Here is a 20,943-nt window from a genome sequence, read left to right as displayed (position 1 = left end):
TCAGTCCACAAGGGAGTTTTGGGTAGCCCAACAGCATTAGAATCCGATACAGGTCTGAGAGCCCTCATAGAATTCCACCCGGTGTGACTGTGAAGGAAATTTTGCGAGCATGTTGGCTTCAATGGGGCCCTTTGTAGAATGGGTCATCCTGCATCCATACTCTGCGGACATGTTCTTCTGCATTTGAGGGGAACCACCATCATGCAGCTCAAATCAGTCGTCAACATCATGCCCGCAGTTAGAGGGGCCAGAAGTTTGCGATTTCTTTATGTAGTTGGATCCGGTTTGTTTGATGCTCGATTGCCTGCCGTGAGCAGTGGCCGGCTGCCACACGTTGCAGCCCGTGAACCCTCACTAGTTTAGCTTGGTAATGGCATTGTACAAACTTTTATCGAGGAGCAGGACAGGTCGGACAACATGATGAGCTACTGTCTCGTAGTCCAATTCCTTCAAATGCTAAAAAAATTGATGTTGAACGATTCCTGCATCCGTAATAGAAGGCATACGTCAAAGATCTAGGCTCCCTTGCAAGCTGATGGCTTGCTCAATGAGCGGGAAAGCTCGCCCCGAGTTCCCGCTAGTAAAGCTGCAGGCCTGACGTTCAGATGACAGCCTGTACCCATGCTACCATCCATTACTCGAAACCCTTCAAAACACTGAAGCTGAACCTGGCCAGAGAGTATGACGCAGGCAATTGGTTTGTTTCAGCAAACAAGTAAGACGGCTTTGCCGAAGTCGCCGTTTTTTGCAGCTGCCACATGGACGTGGCAGCTCTGTACCTGCCACCCTCCTATTGATGCCTCTCCCGCTGTCGACTTAAATTGCGACCAACAGATACCGGCTTGTGTCATGACGCCACAGAAATTGGTATTTTTCATGAGTGCGGGCCCCCTGGACGTACTTTTCATCTCCCTGGTGACCTACCAACTTGTTCTTCGGCACATCTCGAGGAAATTTTCTTCCTTCGTGTGTTTGTTGGTCCGGGTTCTGCTATTGTTCCTTGTCCCTTTGCTAAGCTAAGACGCGAGAGGCGTTAGACGCCTTGTGGAGCTAGCGGATGTTGCACATGATCCGCGAAGAGGCCATTAATCCCTATATAGATTAGGTGGACGACGGGATGTAGGGTCGTTCTGGGGTTGTCAAAGGTCAAAGGGTCAGGTACTAGTTGCTGTGTTTGAGAGTGAACAAAGAAAGACTGCAGAACCCTGTCAGTCACTAAGGTTTGTACGTATCAACACCATTATGGAGATGCATATAACTAGTACATGACAACAGCCTATGTGAGTGGAAGTATACATATCGCGCTTGTATCAGCGGATCAAACTCTCTTTGCCGAGTTTGACGCGGCGGATGAAAGTAACGCTGTTGCTTTGAGCAATTCACCTCGTCAAGGCGACCTGCTCGGAGTGATGTCCAGGTGGATATGCGGGCCAGATCATGCGCGCGGGCCGCCGAAGGCACACCATGAGAATACCCGCGATGAGCCAACAACACATGTAGATGCCAAGGGGAGCAGACGTCGGCTGTTCCTGATACTGGAAGTATCTTCAGCGATCACCACGGAAAGTGTGAGGAAAGTAGCCAACCGTGCATCCACAGCTCGTAAAGACGGGGATGATTCCTGATTGTGCGTCATGTCTCTTTGTTCTATACTCCACAAATGGTATTATCTGCGCCTCGTTCTCGACTATGAGGTCGTGCATACGGAAACGAACGACATGGAATCTGGGATAGCTTCACACAATTCCGCGCTGCTGCATGACTCGATGCACGAAGGGGGAGGTTTGTCACACATGGTTGTGGTTGACCATTCCCTTCTCGATGATGAGAAGTGTGACAAAGTTGTAGTTTGTGCGTTCCACTATCCCAAAGTGCCCCATGTTGTGCCGTGCCATATCATGCCATATTCAAGTTAATATATGCCGGTTTGTCCATTCCGGGTCTTGGGATCTTCATCAGAAAAGTTGTGTGGGTGTGAAACTATATGTCGAGTGATGATGCCGAAGCGGGCCAATATCGACATGGAAGTCAAAGGAGACTTTCATTTTGGATGCTGTCTGTTGGTGAAGTGGAAATACAACTGCCGTTGTAGGCTGAATGATGATCTGAAGTATAATTCGTGTACCTTGCAGTATCTGAACTCCTTCCTTACAGTGCTGACCTACCACGTCTGGCATCCTTCTGTACATACTAAAGCAGGTCCGATGGCTTCAACTAGAAGAACTCTTTCCTACTACAAAGTATTGCTGAATTCTGATTGGGCCGAGCTTGATCAGGGAAGCGATGACCCCTGTCATGGGGCGCTTGGAGTTGTTGCTTCGACAGATAACTTTGATAGATTTTACACTGTATGTATCGCCGAAACGTACGCCAACAGCACAGTGCCAGTAGGCGGCCGCACATTCCCCCTGTCTATTCTCCAGGTGGGGGCCGATAAACCCCTGCACCTTCCTGCAGCTTAGGTTGGGTGTGATGGCGCGCGGCTGTACCTTACCTTGTCTTCACATCAACTCAAAGCGCCTCAACCCATCACAGCAAACCTCGAGCCGATGAGTCGATAATTTGACTCCAGCGGCGCCTTTCTGGCGCGGTTGTTGGTAAATCGACAACTTCACCCTCGGCTGGCCCACTTTGTACGAGACAAACTCCGCTGCGGCCGCGCCTACTACTACCTCTTGCGCCTGCATCTGCGTCTGCGTCTGCGTCTGCGCCTGCGTCTACACCTGCAACCCCCTTGCCGATTTTGTCTTCAAAGACCCAAGTCGTGTTGGTTCGGGCTGGCTTGCGCATGATATTTCACGAACCTTGCGTCTCTTCTTGGTACTTTTCATTCCGGATGACCTCCCGGAGCTCAGAAGCAAGTGGGCAACAGGCAACACACTAGATCAGCATGCAACAGAGTCTCATCGTCACACTCTCTACGGCCCTTGGCACGAGTTCCTCCGATCTTTTCCTAAGAGCAATACTGTCATGCTCTTCACACTCTGACCGCTTACATCTTGGTGTCGTCAGACCCTTGAACCCCGAAGAGCCGAGGGTGTTGGTGTGTCTGGTATCATCTGCGGCCCTAGGATCTTCCCGTGGGCGGCCTTTGATGCGGCCTGATTCCTTCGACAGCCCCCAAGGCTTGCAGAGCTTGAGAAACTTCGATAGGCATATTTGTACAAACTATTTGCTTAGTTTCGGTCGGCCACGGTCCGACTTGAGTGACGACACGCAACCACTATCATGCATCATCTGTGTCTGGTCCTTCGAGACCCCGTAAAGGTACCCTGGCACATGGCGTATGAGTCAAGTGATTGATACTGCATTCTACCTGCATTACACCTTCCAAGCTGGATGTCTCTTAGACGCGTGTAGTCGAGCTGCAGCCTTGATTAAGATCGTCCAACAACAACCTCATCGTCTCACGATACATTGCCAACAAGTTACATGCAAAGTGGCTCCGTGACTGGTTCGGTTCTCTAAAACACTCTGAATCGAGATGTAGCCGATGCAGAAGAAAGTACTCTAGCTCCAACATCCCTAATTCTCTCACGTCTCGACTTGCTTCAAGGCATGATGCGTGGGGCACGGCACGGCACGGATAAGACTAGCTCGAGTTGTCCTCGTCCACAGAAGCTCATCACACAGCACCCTTGCTTGAAGTGTTGGTTTTGCACGCTTCTTGGTACAAAGAAATTATCGCCATGCATGTATTGATAATCACTTCTTGTGATAACTGCCTAGCAGGGGCAGCACCCACCTTCCCAAGAGTGACACTAGGTCACCATATCAAGTCAGGAGAACTCCGAAGTAACTAGATACGAGCTGCATGTTCTGGTGGACCGTGCCGTGAGTACGGATGACCCAAGCCGTCAAGAAGCTGTCCGTCTTCCGAGAGTGACGGTGTGGGTGTTAGTGAGCCAGAGTTGCTGCATCGTAACTAGTCTAGTCACCAACAAGAGCTTCGGCTTGCGTCGAGAACTAGTTCGGGTCACGCGAAGTGCTTCCGAGCAATTACAAGTTCCCTGCATGTTGTGGCTTTGGTGACACCGGCTAATGGACTCTGAGCTGGCTTACTGCGGTTCAAAGAAAGAGATATGGTCAAGAGCGCGCAAGAGCGCGTCTGCGCCTAGCAAATGACGTTGATTAGGCAATGACAAAGCGAGTTTAAATCCATACCAAGTTCCTGGTTCTTCAGGGGTGGTAGGGTTTAGCGACAGGCTACAACGGCGGCGCTTAGGAGTTGTCCTTATTGGCCAACCAACATCCTGGTCACAACCCCAAAGACCTCACATTCTGTGCAGGTTGAGATACAAAAAGAGGGCGAGGGCAAATAATTTCGAGGAAAGCAAGAGCTCATTGTTAGCTATTGGTTTCTCAGAGTATGAATGTGGTTTATCGATGATAATTTTGTAGACATTATCATCAGCATTCATAGTCTGTGATGAACCTCAACTGTCCAAAGGCCGAGGGTCAGGTAGAATTTCTCATTCCACCACAACATCACGGAGTCATGTTTAGTTTACGTATTAACTTATTACTTGGGATCACTTCGATCACTTCTTAACCTGACTTCCGCTACTTTCCATCTACGAGCGGCTCTCTCGAGCCTCATCGTATGAGGCAGCGATCAGCAAGAAACAGAACTAAGCACAGAGCCAACACATCCTTGACCGGAAGTCTCTTCATAGGCAAGGAAAGGCTTCGTAATAATTGGACCTTGCATTTTGTTACAAATGGGTATTGTCCATCTAGCTGAAGGTTTCTCCTCTTGTCATGACTCCTTAAAAGAGTAACTTGTAAGCGGGATGTGGGCGAAACCTAATCAGGCATGATATAAAGCTCGGCATGTTTCTTAACATCTCATACCTAACCAACTGTCCAATAAGATGCATTGTATGATCGTATTTATCCGTCCCGGATAGATGGGGTCGAGTTCATTGGCTGTGCAATTGCTTGTGTTGTTGGTTGTGTATGGAGTGGAGTGGGACACGATGGAGATAGAAAGTGGCAGAAGTATGGAAGATGATCATCTTGACTCCGTTCTCGGTAGACCCCGCGGCATTTGATTCTCACTCGATCAATCTCACTCCTGAACCCGCTCTGACTAGGGCATTGTTGAGACTGCCAACGCCTTTTCTATGTGCCGAACGAGGGCTATCAATGATGGTTAGCTCATGTCTCCAAGCATCGAACAGGGAGGGTACCATGGTATGTGTCAAGAGAGATATGATCTGACACCGACTCACACTTTCTTTGATCGTTGACTTTACTGCTTAGGCCTGTCGCCTGGGAACAGTTGTAGAAAGAGAAGTGCCATGGGGTCATGAGGGGCATCGAGCACAAAAATTGAAGGCTTTAGAGTAGGGTATTGAAGTAAACTTGGTAAATGATCCCCTAAGTTTAGGATAGATTTGCCTAAATAATAAAAGTATTTAGGATACAGGTCCTAATTTTAGGCTAGAGTTACCTAAATATTCGTATTATTTAGCATCGAGGTCCTAAGCTTTCTTGCCTCCCCACATCATCCATCAGATCCATAACCAAGACATTCAGTTACTCGATCGTTGAGCTCGAGTCTTTCTTCGACTCCTTTCATCGATTTCAGTTTCACCATCGATTTGGGGAGAGCCACCATCAAACCCTGATACAGTCGAGTGAACAGACGGTATTTAGGCCCTGTGGGAAATTGATGCTCTTTATCTTCATAGAAAAGTGCCTTGAAGTTCTCCATGCTACTAAAGAGGCCACCACCTGGCAAGAGTCGTGGCTGACCTACGATGTCGTAGGAACAGCTGAACAATGGTGTACCACTAAGCATGAAGAGATGGTGGTACTTCAACGACTTAACGGCGTAGAAAATCGACACGTCGTTGCAGCAATCATGGGACTCATCCAGGATGAGGACGGCGATGTTTCGATCGACTTGGCTGCTGTAGTTGGAATGCAGAACGATATTTGGGCGCTCTACATTTCCTCTGTGGATCTTCCGAGCCTCGGTGAGCCCTAACGACACTCTGGTATGCTAAAACTACTCAAACATAACGCTGTATCTATATCGAGACTTGAGGAAGTCGCGAGAAAAGACGACGATATCATAGTCTAAGAGGAGAGCCGTGTCGATCTTGGCATCGTCGAGGATGATGCACCAGGGGCAGTGCTCCTTTCATAAATAAGTGACTGAGTGACCAAGACAGAGATATTTACTTACTGGCTTGAAGTGTCGCTTTATTTCATCTGCCCATTGGATGATGCAACCAGCCCGTGTAACGATTGGAACGAAGCCAGACCTCGTGGGCATGGTCCGCTTCGCCTCAAGGGCCGCGGTCGATGCTTGGAGATTTTTGCCTAATCCGATGGCATTGGCAAAGAAACCACCCTTGAATGGCGACTTCGCGAGCTATACCAAGTTACCACCTCCGGCATTCTGCCTTCTGCCAATGCTTGAGCTTCATGTTGAGCTCATCGAAAATGTCGAGATGTGAGTGGAAGTCAGTGTTGCCGAGATGGTTCTATCACAACTAGTGTCAGTCGCGACTAATATCCAGAAGCAGATAGATCCAAGCTTATCAATTGTTCCTCGCATTGCGAGGTAGACAAGAACTGGTAGGTCTCCGCGACGACCTCCAACCAAGATGTGACGCTGGGTCAATGCATTGCTAGACGCCTGTGCGGGAGAGTGGTTTTGTTACATCAAGTCGGTATCCGCAGGCTTGTCGCTTGCGCTGATGATGGATAAAGTAAGAGAGCTAGAACATCAACACGGTCGCAGTGGGCCTTGTGCGATACTGTAGAGGTATCAATAGACACCGCATCGGTGAGTCTCTGAAAAGAGGCTTTGAATAGGGCATGTACATTGTCATGGGATTTATTGCTGTAGGTCATATTGACCCTTGTTCTGGGCAACAGAGGAGGAGGGAGAGGAGAGGGAGAGGAGGGAGGAGAGGGGCTTTATACCCTGAGCGAGGCCGCTGCTGCCCTGGAGGACGATGAATCAGGTCAGTCGCCTCGATTGTCCCTAATACCCTAAGAGAACGTTTCTTAGAGATCACAGTGATTCATAGAATAAAGAGGCTATTTTTAGACATGTTGACATATATGCCATTGTGGTTATGAGATTAGACATGATCGTGTTTTCGCACGCACGTTTAAAAAGAAGATGGCGCCAAGCAACTGATTCACAGCAAAGAAAATAAAACCCAGGATAACTACCTATCTCGAACACCTTGATTAACATATAAAGTCAAGTTATCATATATTTGATGCAGATTAGTAGACTTTTCACTAGTCAGTTATTTCTAGCATCTGGATCTAAGGCCAGAGTATTTCTCGCTCGCTGCTAGACGTCTACCTATGAACTCTTGTCTTACTGCCCTTGTTTTCAACAGCTTATGACACTGGCGAATTCACTGGGTCCCACGGGCCCCAAACTTTTCATCCGTCCACTCTATTCTACCAGGGCTTTATGATGGCTCAGCCCAAATCGGGGTGAAACAGACTGGCTCAAGGCACCGCTATTGGGTACTACCTCTGGTTTCTTAGGATTGGACTTTGGCTGGGGGACCTTGGGTCATTGTCTGTGAGTGCTGGTGGATAACGTGTCATACTTCGCTGCCATCGAATTCCATGGTCAAATAATGCTGTGGCATACAGAGCTCTGGCTGATTCAGGGTCGGTAATTGTCATGCGGAAGTTATCAAGGTCAGAATGCATCTGATTCCCAAACGCAGCATGCGACTACGTTTATTGGGCAACAAACGAGTCAAGATATCTATGCATGAGATCATATGGGATTAAATTGGCCGGCTTGCCTGGTTCTCACGATCTCCGAGTACAATACCATCAGGGAGGGTGGATCTTTGGGATGTGTAATAGGTTGGTGCAAGACAGGCATCTTAATGAACACAGTGAAGGTGAAGAATGCAAGTATATCAAGATATTACAAAGTTATCATAAGATATCCTAAGTTCAGCATAAGATTATACTTAGTTATGATCAAATAATTGAATTATGGTCAAATCTTGTAATATATTTATAAACCTTGCATTATCTTGAGTAGATAGGGTAGTGTGAAACTCATCATGGGATAACCGATAAATCATTTGGATCAACCACATATGAGACTGGCGCAATCACTTCCTAAATGTGTCTATTGTTATTCAAAGAAGAAACAGGCGTGTTATGTGCAAGTTCATCGGAATCTACTGCGCATATTATGAACTATCCATGTGTAAGATACCATGAGTTAGTTAAATGGCAAACAAGCACCAATTTCAACCCAGGAGGTTGTACCTATGTCTTAGTCTTGATAGTCTTTACTCACTGCTACGTAATCATTGAGCTTACTACTTGTGTAATATCAGTCTCCCCGCTGCTAATTGCTTGCCCCCAGGCTCTAATAATGCCCTCATTCAAACACTAGCAGCATCAGCATTAAAGGCTCTGAGAGCAATCTTGACAAGCATTTGCCGTCCTTGGAATACAACATGGTATATCTTTGATGATACTCAAGAGTAATAGTAGAATAACATACTTGCAGTTTCCAAACATATGGGTGGCAGCAACAATTACCATAACTCATCATGACCAGTCAAGTGGCCATCATAGAGCATCACAAAGCAACTTGAGTACAAACAATTAAGTAGGTAAAAAAGCATCATTCCGTATCTGCATTCTACCCTGTCTATGCTTAAATTCACAGGCCATCAACCGCTCTTGTAGGCTCTGGCCCAACAAGCCCACAACCATCCTTGGACCATTTATCCATCAGCTCTCATTTTAGTAGTCATAGCCGCCTATGTCCTAGCGCGGCATACCCATGAAACATGCAGAACTTTTCATATGCCTTGGCTTCTCCTCGTCCAATTACCGTAACGACAAAGGAAAATCCACCGTGGCCAGTCGTAAACCCAATCGCCCCTCGCGAGGCGTCGAGGGTGCTCGGTTCTTTGCTCCAGCATCAGTACTCCAAAATATCTACACTGCTGCAATTCCTAACAACATTGTGCATTTATCGGGAAGACATAGCCTTGGTGACAAGGCGCTTGAGAGCAAGCTCCTGCTTCTTGAGGTCCTCAGCCGAAGACTCGTTGAGCTCAAGAGCAGCCATGGCGTCGCTGATAGTGCTCTCGATCTTCTCCTTCTGGCCACGCTTAAGCTTAAGAGACAGAGTGGGGTCAGAGACGATCTCCTCAACACGGCCGATGTAGGACTCGAGTTGCTGCTTGGCCTCGAACTTCTTCTGGAAAGCGTCATCGTTGCTCTTGAACTGCTCAGCATCGTTGACCATCTTCTCGATCTCGTCGGTGGTGAGCTTGCCGACAGAGTTGGAGATAGTGATGTTGGCGCTGCGACCGGAGGTCTTCTCGGTAGCAGTGACCTTGAGGATACCGTTGACGTCGACCTCGAAGACACACTCGAGGACGGCCTCACCGGCACGCATGGGAGGGATAGGGGCAAGAGTGAACTCTCCGAGGGAAGTGTTATCCTCGCAGTTCACGCGCTCTCCTTGGTATACGGGGAACTGGACGGTCTATTGGAAGTTAGTAAAACGCTCATAAAGATAAAGACCTTGATACTTTCCTGCTGGTTATCGGCAACTGTGGTAAATGTTCTAATGAGTTCATTGTTAGTATAAGTCATCTAAAGTTCATAAAATTTGATGAATGTTGGATGAGGTTATCTGAATGCTGAAGAGCCTTAGGCCTAAATTGTGGGGCAATTGTGGGGCCCCACACAGAGGCCATGTGAAATATGGGGCATTGGCACGAGGCTGGGATTTGGCCGAACCACGGAAAGGTCACCAGAAATGAGAAACAAAACTTGAGAACTAAGAAATGAACATACCGCTTCTTCAGGGTAGGGCAAGTAGTACCACGGGGAACGACGGGAGCGAAGATGTTACCCTCCATGGCAACACCCAGGGACAGAGGAACGACATCAAGGAGAAGGAGGTCGGAAGTATCAGCGGAGGTAGCCTTGCCAGACAGAATACCTAATTCATGTTAGTTTTGATCCAAAACAACGTAAAAGAGTGCTCTGACCGGCCTGGACGGCGGCACCGTATGCAACGGCCTCATCGGGGTTGATGCTCTTCTCGAGCTTCTTGCCGTCGAAGAACTCGGAGAGAAGCTTCTGGATCTTGGGGATACGGGTGGAACCACCGACGAGGACGATCTCGTCAACGGCCTTCTTCTCGATCTGGGCGTCCTTGAGAACCTGAGCAACGGGCTCAATGGTGCCAGAGAAAGCCTTGGCGTTAAGGTCCTCGAAACGGGCACGGGTGATGGACATGGTGAAATCCTCGCCGTCAAAGAGAGAGTCGATCTCAATGGTGGCCTGGGCACCGCTGGAGAGAGTACGCTTGGCACGCTCACAAGCAGTTCGGAGACGTCGGAGAGCACGGGCATCGCCAGAAAGGTCCTTCTGTAGCGGGTGTTAGCTAGTGAATAAACAGGAACTGAAGAAGTATTGTACCTTGGTCTTTCGGCTGAACTCCTTCTTGCAGTGGTCAAGGAGGTTAGTGTCGAAGTCCTGTCCACCCAGATGGGTGCTAAAGTGTGTCAGAATCTCTTGATAGCAAATCCGCATGCATGTTACTTACTCTCCGGCAGTAGCCTTGACGGTAAAGACACCTCCCTGGATGTTGAGGAGGGAGACATCGAAAGTACCACCACCGAGATCGTAGATGAGAACGTTGCGCTCCTTCTCGGACTTACCGGCACCAAGACCGTAAGCAATGGCGGCGGCAGTGGGCTCGTTGATGATACGGAGGACGTTAAGACCGGCAATGGAACCGGCGTCCTTGGTGGCCTGTCGCTGGTTGTCGTTGAAGTAGGCAGGAACAGTGATGACGGCCTTCTCGACCTTCTTGCCGAGCTTGGTCTCGGCAATCTCCTTCATCTATTTGGAGGGGTCAGTGAAAATTGCACTAGTGCGGGGGCGGGGAAAATTGTGCGTACCTTGGTGAGGACCATGGAGGAAATCTCCTGGGCAGAGAACTGCTTGTTCTCGCCGAGGTACTCAACCTCGATCTTGGGGCTGCCGTTGTCATCAACAATCTTGAAGGGCCAAGACTCGATGTCCTTCTTGACGGTAGGGTCATCGAAACGACGACCAATCAGACGCCTGAGAATATCAGTCAGAAACTGGGATTGTGTGCGCTGGAGGTGAGAACAACTCACTTGGCATCGAAGACAGTGTTGCGGGGGTTCATGGCAGCGTTGTTCTTGGCGGCCTCACCGATCAGACGCTCCTTATCAGTGAAGGAAACGAAAGAAGGGGTGGTGAAAGAACCCTGCTCGTTGGCGATGATCTCGACATTGGTACCCTCGTAGGTAGCAACACAGGAATAGGTAGTACCTGTGGGAGGACGGTGTTAGCGAATACTTTTGGTGAGTTGGTCGATGCATTGAGTGTGTTGTCTTTGAGTGTCCTCTGGTGAGGGCATCATGAAGCGAGTCGCCCGATGGCGGCGCACAAGAATAAAACATATCGACAACAACACCAGCCGCATCAGAAGAAAAGTCAATAAACATACCCAGATCAATGCCAATGGCACCGTCATACACTTCGTCCGCCATTTTGTCTTGTCTGAAAGGTTTGTGGTGGAAAGGGAAGAAGGATGAAGAGGAGAAGAAGAAGAACGTGGGGTTTCAAGAAAGGAAATTCTCCCACTCTGATTTTGTGAGCGACGCTGCATTAAAAGAATAATAAATTTTGGAGGGACCTGTGAACTTTTTCTGCGGGGCGGGGTAGGGAATCCCCTCCACTAAGCCTATCGCGGTAAAGTCCCTCGCCTGAGTTTTTTTCAAGGCTCCATTCTTTTTTTTTTTCCCTCCTTCGATTCTGCTGAGCAACCAAACGCACGCACTTTTGAGAGCGCGAGAAATCGGGAACGAGGTAATTCTAAGCCGGGGATATTGATAATTTTGGTATAGACTATCCGTCGCCAATAGTTTGGCATCGTCATCTCATGTTCCATTTTTTTTTTTCAATACATATATTGGCAGTCACGTAAACCGCCTGCATGCAGTACTTGTGTGGCTAAAGTGCGAGAGCGATCTTTTGAAATATAGCACTGTACTGTGAACCTTGAACGTCGAAAGAGATTTACTATTGCCTCGACAAATCAACACTCAGCTTATGGCCAGTGAGTGGCAAGGATTTAGCCGCCTCTACCTGGATCAAATTTTCTTCTCCGAGTTCCTGATCCTCGGCTGCCAACCTAAGGAAGAACCAGCTAGGGGAGGAAATAAAACTCAGGGCCTTAAGCCTAACTGATAAAAATATTTAGGTAACTTAGGATGAGTTTAGGATATCTTTTATAGAGTTTATTTTGTCACCCTAAACTTAGGTCTTGTGGTTTCTTGCTCCCAAAGGACCAGATAATTAGTTACCACTGCAGCCCAACTAACTTAGTAGTTGTCCCTTAAGCTTGTATACCCAAAGCTTGACGGCAATGCCGACTTCACTATTTTTGCCGCTTTCGGAGCTGCGGCGTCTACGAGTTGTCAACTCACTTGCAGCTACTAGTCCTATTGTTATATCAGTCTGACTCGCTATCTGACGAATGACGACTTTTTGTGACCTTGAGGGAACTCATGAATCATTCTTGTAATGTCAATCAACATGGAGGCTGTCCTAGCTATTGTCTCTAGGAATTAGTCTTAGGGAGCAAGAAAATACCAAAACTTGATATAGGGTATCAAAATAAACTCAGCGAAAAATATCCTAAACTTATGCTAAGTAAACCAAGTATTTTTATCATTTACGATTCAGGCCCCGAGTTTTCTTTCCTCCCCTAGGCAGGTTGGTAGCAACGATGGCTTTTTGTACTTCTTAGGCATCAGCTGATTAAGTTTTGAACTAGATATGTAGCAGTGGTTGCTACGAGGAATACCCAATTGAGGGAGATCAAAACGCTCTCTGTCTTGTCGTCGAGGCTGCGTTCCACGCCATCTTTTGGACCATGCAGTCTTCTACCACCAGTTATGGGTCTCTTGGCGGCAATACAATCTGGCACATTGAGGATTTACCGTGGCCTGGGTTGTGCTCTCACAATCCTCTCTTTAAGGCTATCCCTGGCATCGAACACACTGAAGAGTAACTTCTCGAACTTGCTGAAAAGAGACAGCTTCGCAAAAACGAGCTGCTCTGTAACTGGGCAAAGGCCGACAATATACGACAGCATGCAAATTCTACTCCAGAGTCTATTACCAAACGAACTTAGATCAATGCTCAGAGGTATAAGGGCAAGAAAAGACAGCGAGATGACGCGGTGGCCAACAAGACACACTATTGCGACTTGTGTGAGAAGTCTTATACCAGCGCCGGTGAGCTGGAAACACATCGGGAAACGCCTCTTCACCTTCACCGTGTGGCTCGTGGTGAGAAAGGATTTTCGTGTGCACCTTGTGTTGCTTCCTTCCTTATCCAAGTAAGACTCGCTACGACAGACACTGTAAATCAGCCAAGCATCGCAGTCGGACCTTGATTTAGGGTATTAAAATAGACTTAGCAAAAGTTATCATAAACTTATGCCAAGTTACCTAAGTATTTTATCGTTTAGGATCGAGGTTCTGAGTTTTCTTTCCTCCTTTAGCTCGGTAATAATGATGGCCTTTTGAGACTTGGGCATTACTTGGTTAAGCTTTAAACTAGATATACAGCAGTGGTTACTATGAGGAATGAATATACATCAAGAGGGTTGGACAGTCTACGACATGACATAGAAGATATCTCACGTGATGCCTTGAGAAACACCTTTCAAGCTATCAGACTGTGCTAGGTTACAGTCAGGATGCTAACAAATGTGTGCTAATACGTGACAAGACATACTCGTAAATATGGGTTATGCTTGTCAGCTCAGAATGGTAGCCAATAGATAGTCCTGCTGTGTTGAAGTCCGATATGTTCTGGCATCGTTTGAGAACTGGCATTGTATGGCATTTCAAATCATTCTCGAGTATAATACGTGAATTGTAAATATATCTGCATCAATGCCGCGGATAGCTTCATATGTCCCAGAATGAAAGTGGCAGGTCAATGACACCTGCGCAGACACCATCCAGCCCACAGATGCTAAGAAACTGTTGCTCCAAGATTCAGTGCCAAGTTACAATCAATCATTGGCCGTCCTACGTCTCATTTGTACTTAGGCTTCAGATCGAGAATCTCAGCCTCCCAAGTCACAGAATCAGAAACTGTGTCTTTGAGAGACGGGGCTTGGGGCTCCCATCCCAGAAACTTCCTCGCTCTCTCCGATTTTCCCCTCGAGTTGACGGCCCACGCAATTCCAGCTTTATGCCCATTTTTTATCACATCTTCAAATGTAACGGACTGAGTCCTAGACTCGGGTATATATCCTTGACGATGAACCTCGTCGGCGACCCAGGTTGCGAGGTCTTTCCATTGGTGTTCACCGCCACTGACAAAGTAGTACCCTTTCTTACCCCATACTTCAGGGTCTTCTCTCGTGGAGGAATCCTGGGTTGCTTCGATAGCTTTGTTGAAAAATTCTGCGAGGTCCTCTACATGAACGTAGTCCCATTTTGCCTGTCCGGCTCCAACGAAAGGTGTGTAGCCAAGTTCAAATGTTGCTCGAGCCAAGCCTGGAACTGTCATGCTAGTCTTGTTGAACAACCCAAGACCAGTTCCGTGGATAACACCGGGTGATACAATGAGGAACTTGACGATGTCTGAGTCAATACTCTGGACAGCATTGTCAACATCCTTGTGGATCGCTTCATCAGGAAGGTTTAAAATACGATCAATGTCGTTGATGTCATGGTAACTCTGCTCTGGTAGAGGTGGTTCACCGTAGCGTTGATTCTTGAGATCATACCAGGTCAGGATACCTGCTCCCGAAAGATGGATGTAGTATCCCGGTTTTTCCTTTGAATGACCAGAGGCAAGCCCTCTCGCAATTGCTTTTGCCGCTTGGAGCGAGTCTGCAGATTCTGCCGTATCTTTTCGCAGTTGTAAGTCATAGTTGTCCTATATTCTTGAGGTAAGGTATGTTGAACTTACGAACAACCACGTCAGCTTCAGACGCCGCCTTCTCAATCACATCGGTGCTCGCGAGGTCTCCATACACGAATTTGACATTGGGATACTTCTTCGAGATGATCTTGGCACGATCTTCGCTACGGATATATAGGGTATAGTCATAATTCGGGTGGGCATCGTGTATTTTGGAAAAGGCAGTACCTCCAACGAAGCCTGTTGGCAACCGTCAGTTTGGACAAGTTCCGCTCAAAGGACAATACCTACCAGTGACTCCAGTACTAGAGAGACAGGTTAGTTTCCTCACTGACCACATATTATAGAAAGTGATGTGTGATTGGCACTTACAGCAAAATTTTAGGTGCCATCGCGGTATTGACTACTGTTAAGTTGTATGAGACGAAGTGTTTGGTTCAGTGAATAAGTTTCTTATTGTTTGATGGATGTTTCAAATTTCGACCGGAAAAGGAGCAGGGTTGCTCACTTTATAAATGTGTGTAATCCAGAATCTTGTGGCGGTTCCAAGGAAGCAGGTTGCAGCACATCTTCGTCACTTACACATACGGCGTGAAAGTACACTCCGAACAAATTAAATACAACAACACAGAACTACTGCTAAGATGACCTAACCGCATACTTTATGCGGGATGTACGAGGGAAAGGCCAATAAGACAATATTGTTTGTGTCTCAACTGCCAAGTTCGACGTCGCAAATGCTAACCTACCCTATGCATATTACAAACCCAGGTCAGACCGGAGTTTCCGGTTTGACAGTAAGCACACATAAACCACAAGTTTCCAGGAATGGTTTGAAGCAATGATATCATGAAGAAACGAAAATTTGTCATAGAGTTTTTCGTAACCGCAATGAAGCAACACTCCTACGGCTTGCTCAACCTGCCACAGTGGGGAGGTAAGAAGCCTTTCTTCCACGAGACCTGTATCGTGATAGGAAATAAATATAGTCCAATTTTAATTATCATTTAGGGTCTATGATAACTTAGTCTAAGTTATGACTATATTGAAGTATAAAGGACAGAATAACTTGACTCATTATGTTGGATATCTCGCGCGGTGTCGTTTGTGCTTGATGCTCTATATAGAACCCACTTTGCACTCCGTACCACACTAGCAATATCCTTCTGATAACTAGGTTGTTTTGAGCTATTGTTGCAATAGGCAAACCACCATGAAATCATCATAAGAGATAACTAAACATGGTTGTGAATATGGCATGGCATCGTTTGGGACGATTCCCCCTCACCATAAAAGGCCCCCTTCCCCGGGACTGAAGCTCTTTTGAACTTTCACTTTCGATACCGGCTCTCACAAGAACCTCGGAGTAACAAAACCACTTCCATCTCCTTGTTCCTCAAACGAGGAAACATGCCCAAGGACTACACCACCAAGAGCTCTGGCACCAACAGCCAGGTCAGGCCCATCATCTACACACCTATCTGTCACTGCTAACATCTCAGGGCCACCATTATTGCGCTCGAGACTACGGTTCTAGTGCCTCCAACTCGAACTCTTATCATTACTCCAACACGTAGGTGTGAACTGACCAAGATACATTTCAAGTGCTAACATTCTATCCAGGGATGGCTCCTACTATTACTCCAACCCCAATGGAAGCACGTACCACAACGATGGCCAAGGTAGCTCAACCTACACGTCTCCCCATGGCTACACTCACTCGTCCGGCTCTGGCAAGAAATAAGTCTGAAGGAAGAAAGTGGCTGCGTTGATGAGTATGAAAGCAGCATGATGGATTCAGTGTAATGGAGTGAGATGGTACTGAGGCTTGGTGCTATGAGTCTATGGGCTCTCGACCAGCCAAAGACCACTTCTCTTAAGAGGAGAGGAATGGCCGAGCTGAGATTTCAGATGTCATGATGGTGATTTAAGAATAGAGACCTGTCATATTGCCGCACATGTCACAATCACTTGTTTTATCACAGTTCACAGGTGGCATATTAAGTGAAGATTCCTTAGTGGCCTCATTGGGACCCCCAAAGGGCTATGCTCTTAATGGTGAAATTAACGGATGATTGGCAGCGATTTCTGACCATAACTGCTTTCGTGTGTAAGTTCAACAACACGGCACGTAACTCACTAATTACCAAGGGCGACTTTAATGTATGACTATATTTTGAGCAGTTCCAAATGTAGTGCGATAAATAAGACTTCTTTTCGAGTAAACTGGTCTTCCCAAGCATGTTGCTTTCGGTGAATATGAAACGGTGTAAACCATCAACCAGTATAGAAGCCAAAAGACCACAAAACCCGGCATGTCTCCAGACACTCATGCCTAAGTCCCAATCATTCCTCACCCCATCACGGTGAGTATACCACTACCTTGCCAAATACGCTGACGTTCCCAAATACATCTAAAATCGATCCCAAAATCCACCGAGCCATGAGCAATTCCGATTTGGGCCGTCAAACAGAGTAGTGCACCGAAAGGGCGATGATGATGACGGGATAGACAACAGCCTCGACTAGAAGTTGCTGCTTGAGAGTACCGCGCTGGTCCTTGGTAAGGCACTGCATTTCTCCGTGGGTGTACCACGATATAGTCGAGTTGAGCTTGCCGTAGAGCACTATAGGCCCGATGAAGGGGAAGAAGAGAGTGAGTATCATGACCCACATGAACATTCGCTTTCCACGTTGGGCGACCATGTCAGCATGCTGGCGATGGATACGAATATCCTCGCGGGCCTCCTCGATGAGGCGAGCCTCCCTCTGAGTGAAGGGGCTGTCGGCAAGGGGATCAAACTCAGATTGGCAATGACCGACGCGTCGACTATTGACGCTGGTGGAGAAGCCAGGAGTATGGGGTCCAGTGCGAGAGATAGAAATGCTTGGTTGGAAGTTTCGATACCACACACGGTGAGTGCTTGACTTTGGGTCGGTAGGAGGGGGAGTGTCGAGGATAGCAGAGGATGAGACCAGCATATCAGTAACTCTCTCATTCGCTATAACCCTGTCAGTTATGTTCACAAATGAAAGCGTTGCAACTTACAATCACGAGGACGATGCGCCTGAGGCAGTCGATGAAGGTGAAGAATACGGGCAGGTCGCGTGACATCGTCACTCCTGGACGAGGGCCAGAAGCTTCTCTTTGGAGGAGAAGGAGTTTTTGGGAGAGGAGGAGAGTTTGTAGTGCTGATCGTGTTCGACCTTCCCCTGGCCCCAAAGTTGCCTGCACTCTGACTGTGATCCTCTTCACCTCTCTGTCGCTTGAACTGCTGCAGCATCGCAGCCTCAGGGAGACTGACAAGAGGAAACGGAAGACGAGGAATCTTGGACAGAAAATCATCATGAGGAACATGTGCTGGTTTGTCCGAATTAGACTCCTGGAATCGTCTTTTGTACAGTGGCTTGTCAAAAATAGTCAGGGGGGTTTTGGGAGGATCACGACCAAGATTCTTTCGGATTCTATTCCAACTGAAGCCGAAGTACCTTTCGCCGTCTGGCGAAATCGCTTCATCGGTTTTGGCGTTTCCATGAGGAGCTGCGTCCGAGTCGAGGCTCTGATAGCTGCCTCTCTTGGGAGGCAGGTCTGAGAGGAGGATGTTCTCATGGCTGGGCATCTGCTCAGATGGCTCCCTGCGGAATAGACTTGAGAAACGAGCGGCAGATTCAGGTAATCGTGACTTGGCCTGAGAAAAGCCGCGAGTTGTGTTGGAGGCATAAGTTCCAGGACCATCACCATACTGGGGGACAGATACAGGGAGTTTCGTTCCTCTGTCGGTGCGAACACGGTATGAGCCGTATTTGTTGGTACCAGGAGGATGTCGAATGATTCTGTCTCTCGATCCGTAAGAGCGAGGATGGATTTCACGCTCTGTCACGTCGGATACATCAGCGACACTGCTTCCAGTTCCCTTTGCAATGCTGTCGTGATAGTCTTGCTGCATTGAGTCGAAGGCATGCTCGGTCGTGACAGTCTGCCAATCACCCTCCGTACCCGTGAGAGGTCGGTTCTTGACAAGAGAAGCGATTTCACCTTGTAGTCGTCTATCAGGGACGGGGACACGGCGAATCGCTTTTTCCTCCCGATGAACAGGAACTTTGACCTCTTCGTCGACATTCTAAGTCGAACAAATAGCCGCAGCATTGTAAAAGGATGCAACCGGAGCAACTCTCTGTGAAGCGACGGGAAAGCTTCCATCAGCAGGTCGCGGGAGTGTTTCCTTTGAGGAGATGGCTAAGCCGGCTCGGTGCAGCGCATTACTGACTTCTCGCTCTGCCGATGAACGTAGAAAGCCCGAGTAAGCATCTGTGTCATACTTGAAGGGGTCTTCATCGCTGTCGGATGAGGCACGAGAGTACCTTCCGAGTGTGTTATGTGCATGATTCTCGGGATCGCAGGGGGCGCAAGTGTCTGGGTCTTTGTTGCGAGGTGATTCGCTGTAGAAGCTGGACGCGGAGTGAAACGAGTGCAAACGGGGAGCTGATCTCGGCACATTTCGCACGGACGGGTCGCCAGGTGAGACGAACTCAAAGTTGTGCGTTTGCGGTACCCAGAGATTTTGATTCGGATGAGACTGGCTCTGCTGTTTGTTCTCGAAATTGAAGTTGCCTCGACGTTTCAGCAGTCGATTTGAAGATTCGGCATGACTTTCAAACGCGTCCTCTCCGGCGACTGTTTCCCATTCGGAATGTGCATGATCATCACCTAAAGGCTCATTGATCTTTGGCACAGCGAGGCCAGCTTCCTCATTATTGAGTCGTGATGGACGCTCAGCGACAAATCTAGTTTGGTCTGAGCTCATGCAGCGAGACATGACAGGACCGGGAGATGAGAAGTCGCGTAGCTGAACACCATCATCAACCTCAATTCCAGATATCGCAAAAGGATCCGAATGACATGAGATGGAAGAAGAGGTGGTGTTACGCCCGTGACGCGTATCTCGGGCCGAATTGTCGCTCTCAGTGTATGGAAGCGACTGTTGACATTAGTGATTGAGTGTTTGTAAGTGAGAGAATGTGTTACTTACGTTTTCGGATAGCGGTTTCATGTTGAAGCTCGAAGGGGCTTCAAGCATATAGAGAGAACAAAGCTTTGAATGTATGAGGGTGCGATAAGATCAAGTGAAGTGAGGCACAGAAAAGAGAGGAGCCTGAGAGATCTTCGATGTGAGTGATGTGAATTCAAAGTAGACCGAGATATTCTTGAACTGATCAACAAATAGTTTCAGAACGCGCAGTGCTATTACAACGGACTGTCTGGTTCGAGCAGCGTTGGCTTTTGGCGTGTGCGTGAAACGGTGTTTATCATGACGGGTCGAAGAGCTTGATAATTGAGAGGTGATGGGACGGACGACTGCGCTCACTATAGCGAAGAGATTTCCCCCGCCTGGGCTAAAGATGTTGACTGAGGCACCAAACTCGTCATGCTCGAGGCAGTGAATAAAACGGGAGGTTGGAGGGCTCGGAGGATTCACGTTGGAAGGATGAGGTGTGGCAGCATTTTGATGGGAGCAGTGCCAACAGCTGCCAGGAATCAGAGTACGCTCAACGGTATTTCAGGGATTAGCCAAGGGTTTTTATGAGCTCTCTTTCTTTATTTATATGAGAGAAGAATCATTTTAGTTGAAACTGAGGGGAATAGAAGCCTTGCAGTTGTCAGATGACTCAAGATGTTGAAGGATGTTCTGCTTAAACTCAGCATCAACTCAACAAACAATATCACCACTTAAGCACGACCGATTATTTTATTGCAATCTGCTAATCTGTCTTTGATTGATAATTGATATAGTCTGGGCTATTTGAATTCTGGTAGCTTCGATACCTCGTGTACTGGCCAAGGTGTTGAGGTGCTTATAGGCGTGGTTTGAGATTGCCTGTCTGCACTTGACGTCAGGATGAAGGATTCCTTCTTGTTGATGTTGGCTTAAATTCTCATGCTATCCAAAGTGCAAGTTCTTTTTTTATGTCAATTAT

At 47.7% G+C, this 20,943-nt stretch overlaps 3 protein-coding genes across 3 annotated transcripts; all 3 read right to left on the bottom strand.

Annotated features, from left to right (window-relative positions):
* Window positions 1–8,995: 8,995 nt before the first annotated feature.
* On the bottom strand, window positions 8,996–11,567 carry SSB1 (Heat shock protein ssb1; the record flags this gene model as incomplete). The annotated part of the gene is made up of 9 exons (XM_044819041.1): window positions 8,996–9,517; window positions 9,586–9,598; window positions 9,832–9,979; window positions 10,029–10,410; window positions 10,462–10,537; window positions 10,589–10,887; window positions 10,947–11,112; window positions 11,169–11,346; window positions 11,525–11,567. The coding sequence occupies 9 exons, from the start codon at window positions 11,565–11,567 to the stop codon at window positions 8,996–8,998; spliced, it is 1,827 nt and encodes a 608-aa protein (XP_044686743.1).
* Window positions 11,568–14,130: 2,563 nt separating this feature from the next.
* J7337_001298 (uncharacterized protein) lies at window positions 14,131–15,359 on the bottom strand (the record flags this gene model as incomplete). The annotated part of the gene is made up of 3 exons (XM_044819040.1): window positions 14,131–14,954; window positions 15,016–15,131; window positions 15,340–15,359. The coding sequence occupies 3 exons, from the start codon at window positions 15,357–15,359 to the stop codon at window positions 14,131–14,133; spliced, it is 960 nt and encodes a 319-aa protein (XP_044686742.1).
* Window positions 15,360–17,433: 2,074 nt separating this feature from the next.
* Window positions 17,434–20,018, bottom strand: J7337_001297 (uncharacterized protein; the record flags this gene model as incomplete). The annotated part of the gene is made up of 4 exons (XM_044819039.1): window positions 17,434–17,969; window positions 18,017–19,088; window positions 19,131–19,946; window positions 19,998–20,018. The coding sequence occupies 4 exons, from the start codon at window positions 20,016–20,018 to the stop codon at window positions 17,434–17,436; spliced, it is 2,445 nt and encodes an 814-aa protein (XP_044686741.1).
* Window positions 20,019–20,943: the final 925 nt, after the last annotated feature.

The sequence above is a fragment of the Fusarium musae genome, chromosome 1 (assembly GCF_019915245.1).
Source record: "Fusarium musae strain F31 chromosome 1, whole genome shotgun sequence".
Classification (NCBI taxonomy): Eukaryota; Fungi; Ascomycota; class Sordariomycetes; order Hypocreales; family Nectriaceae; genus Fusarium; species Fusarium musae.
The sequence above is the reverse complement of the archived record's forward strand: the minus strand, read 5'-3'. Positions and strand labels throughout refer to the sequence as shown.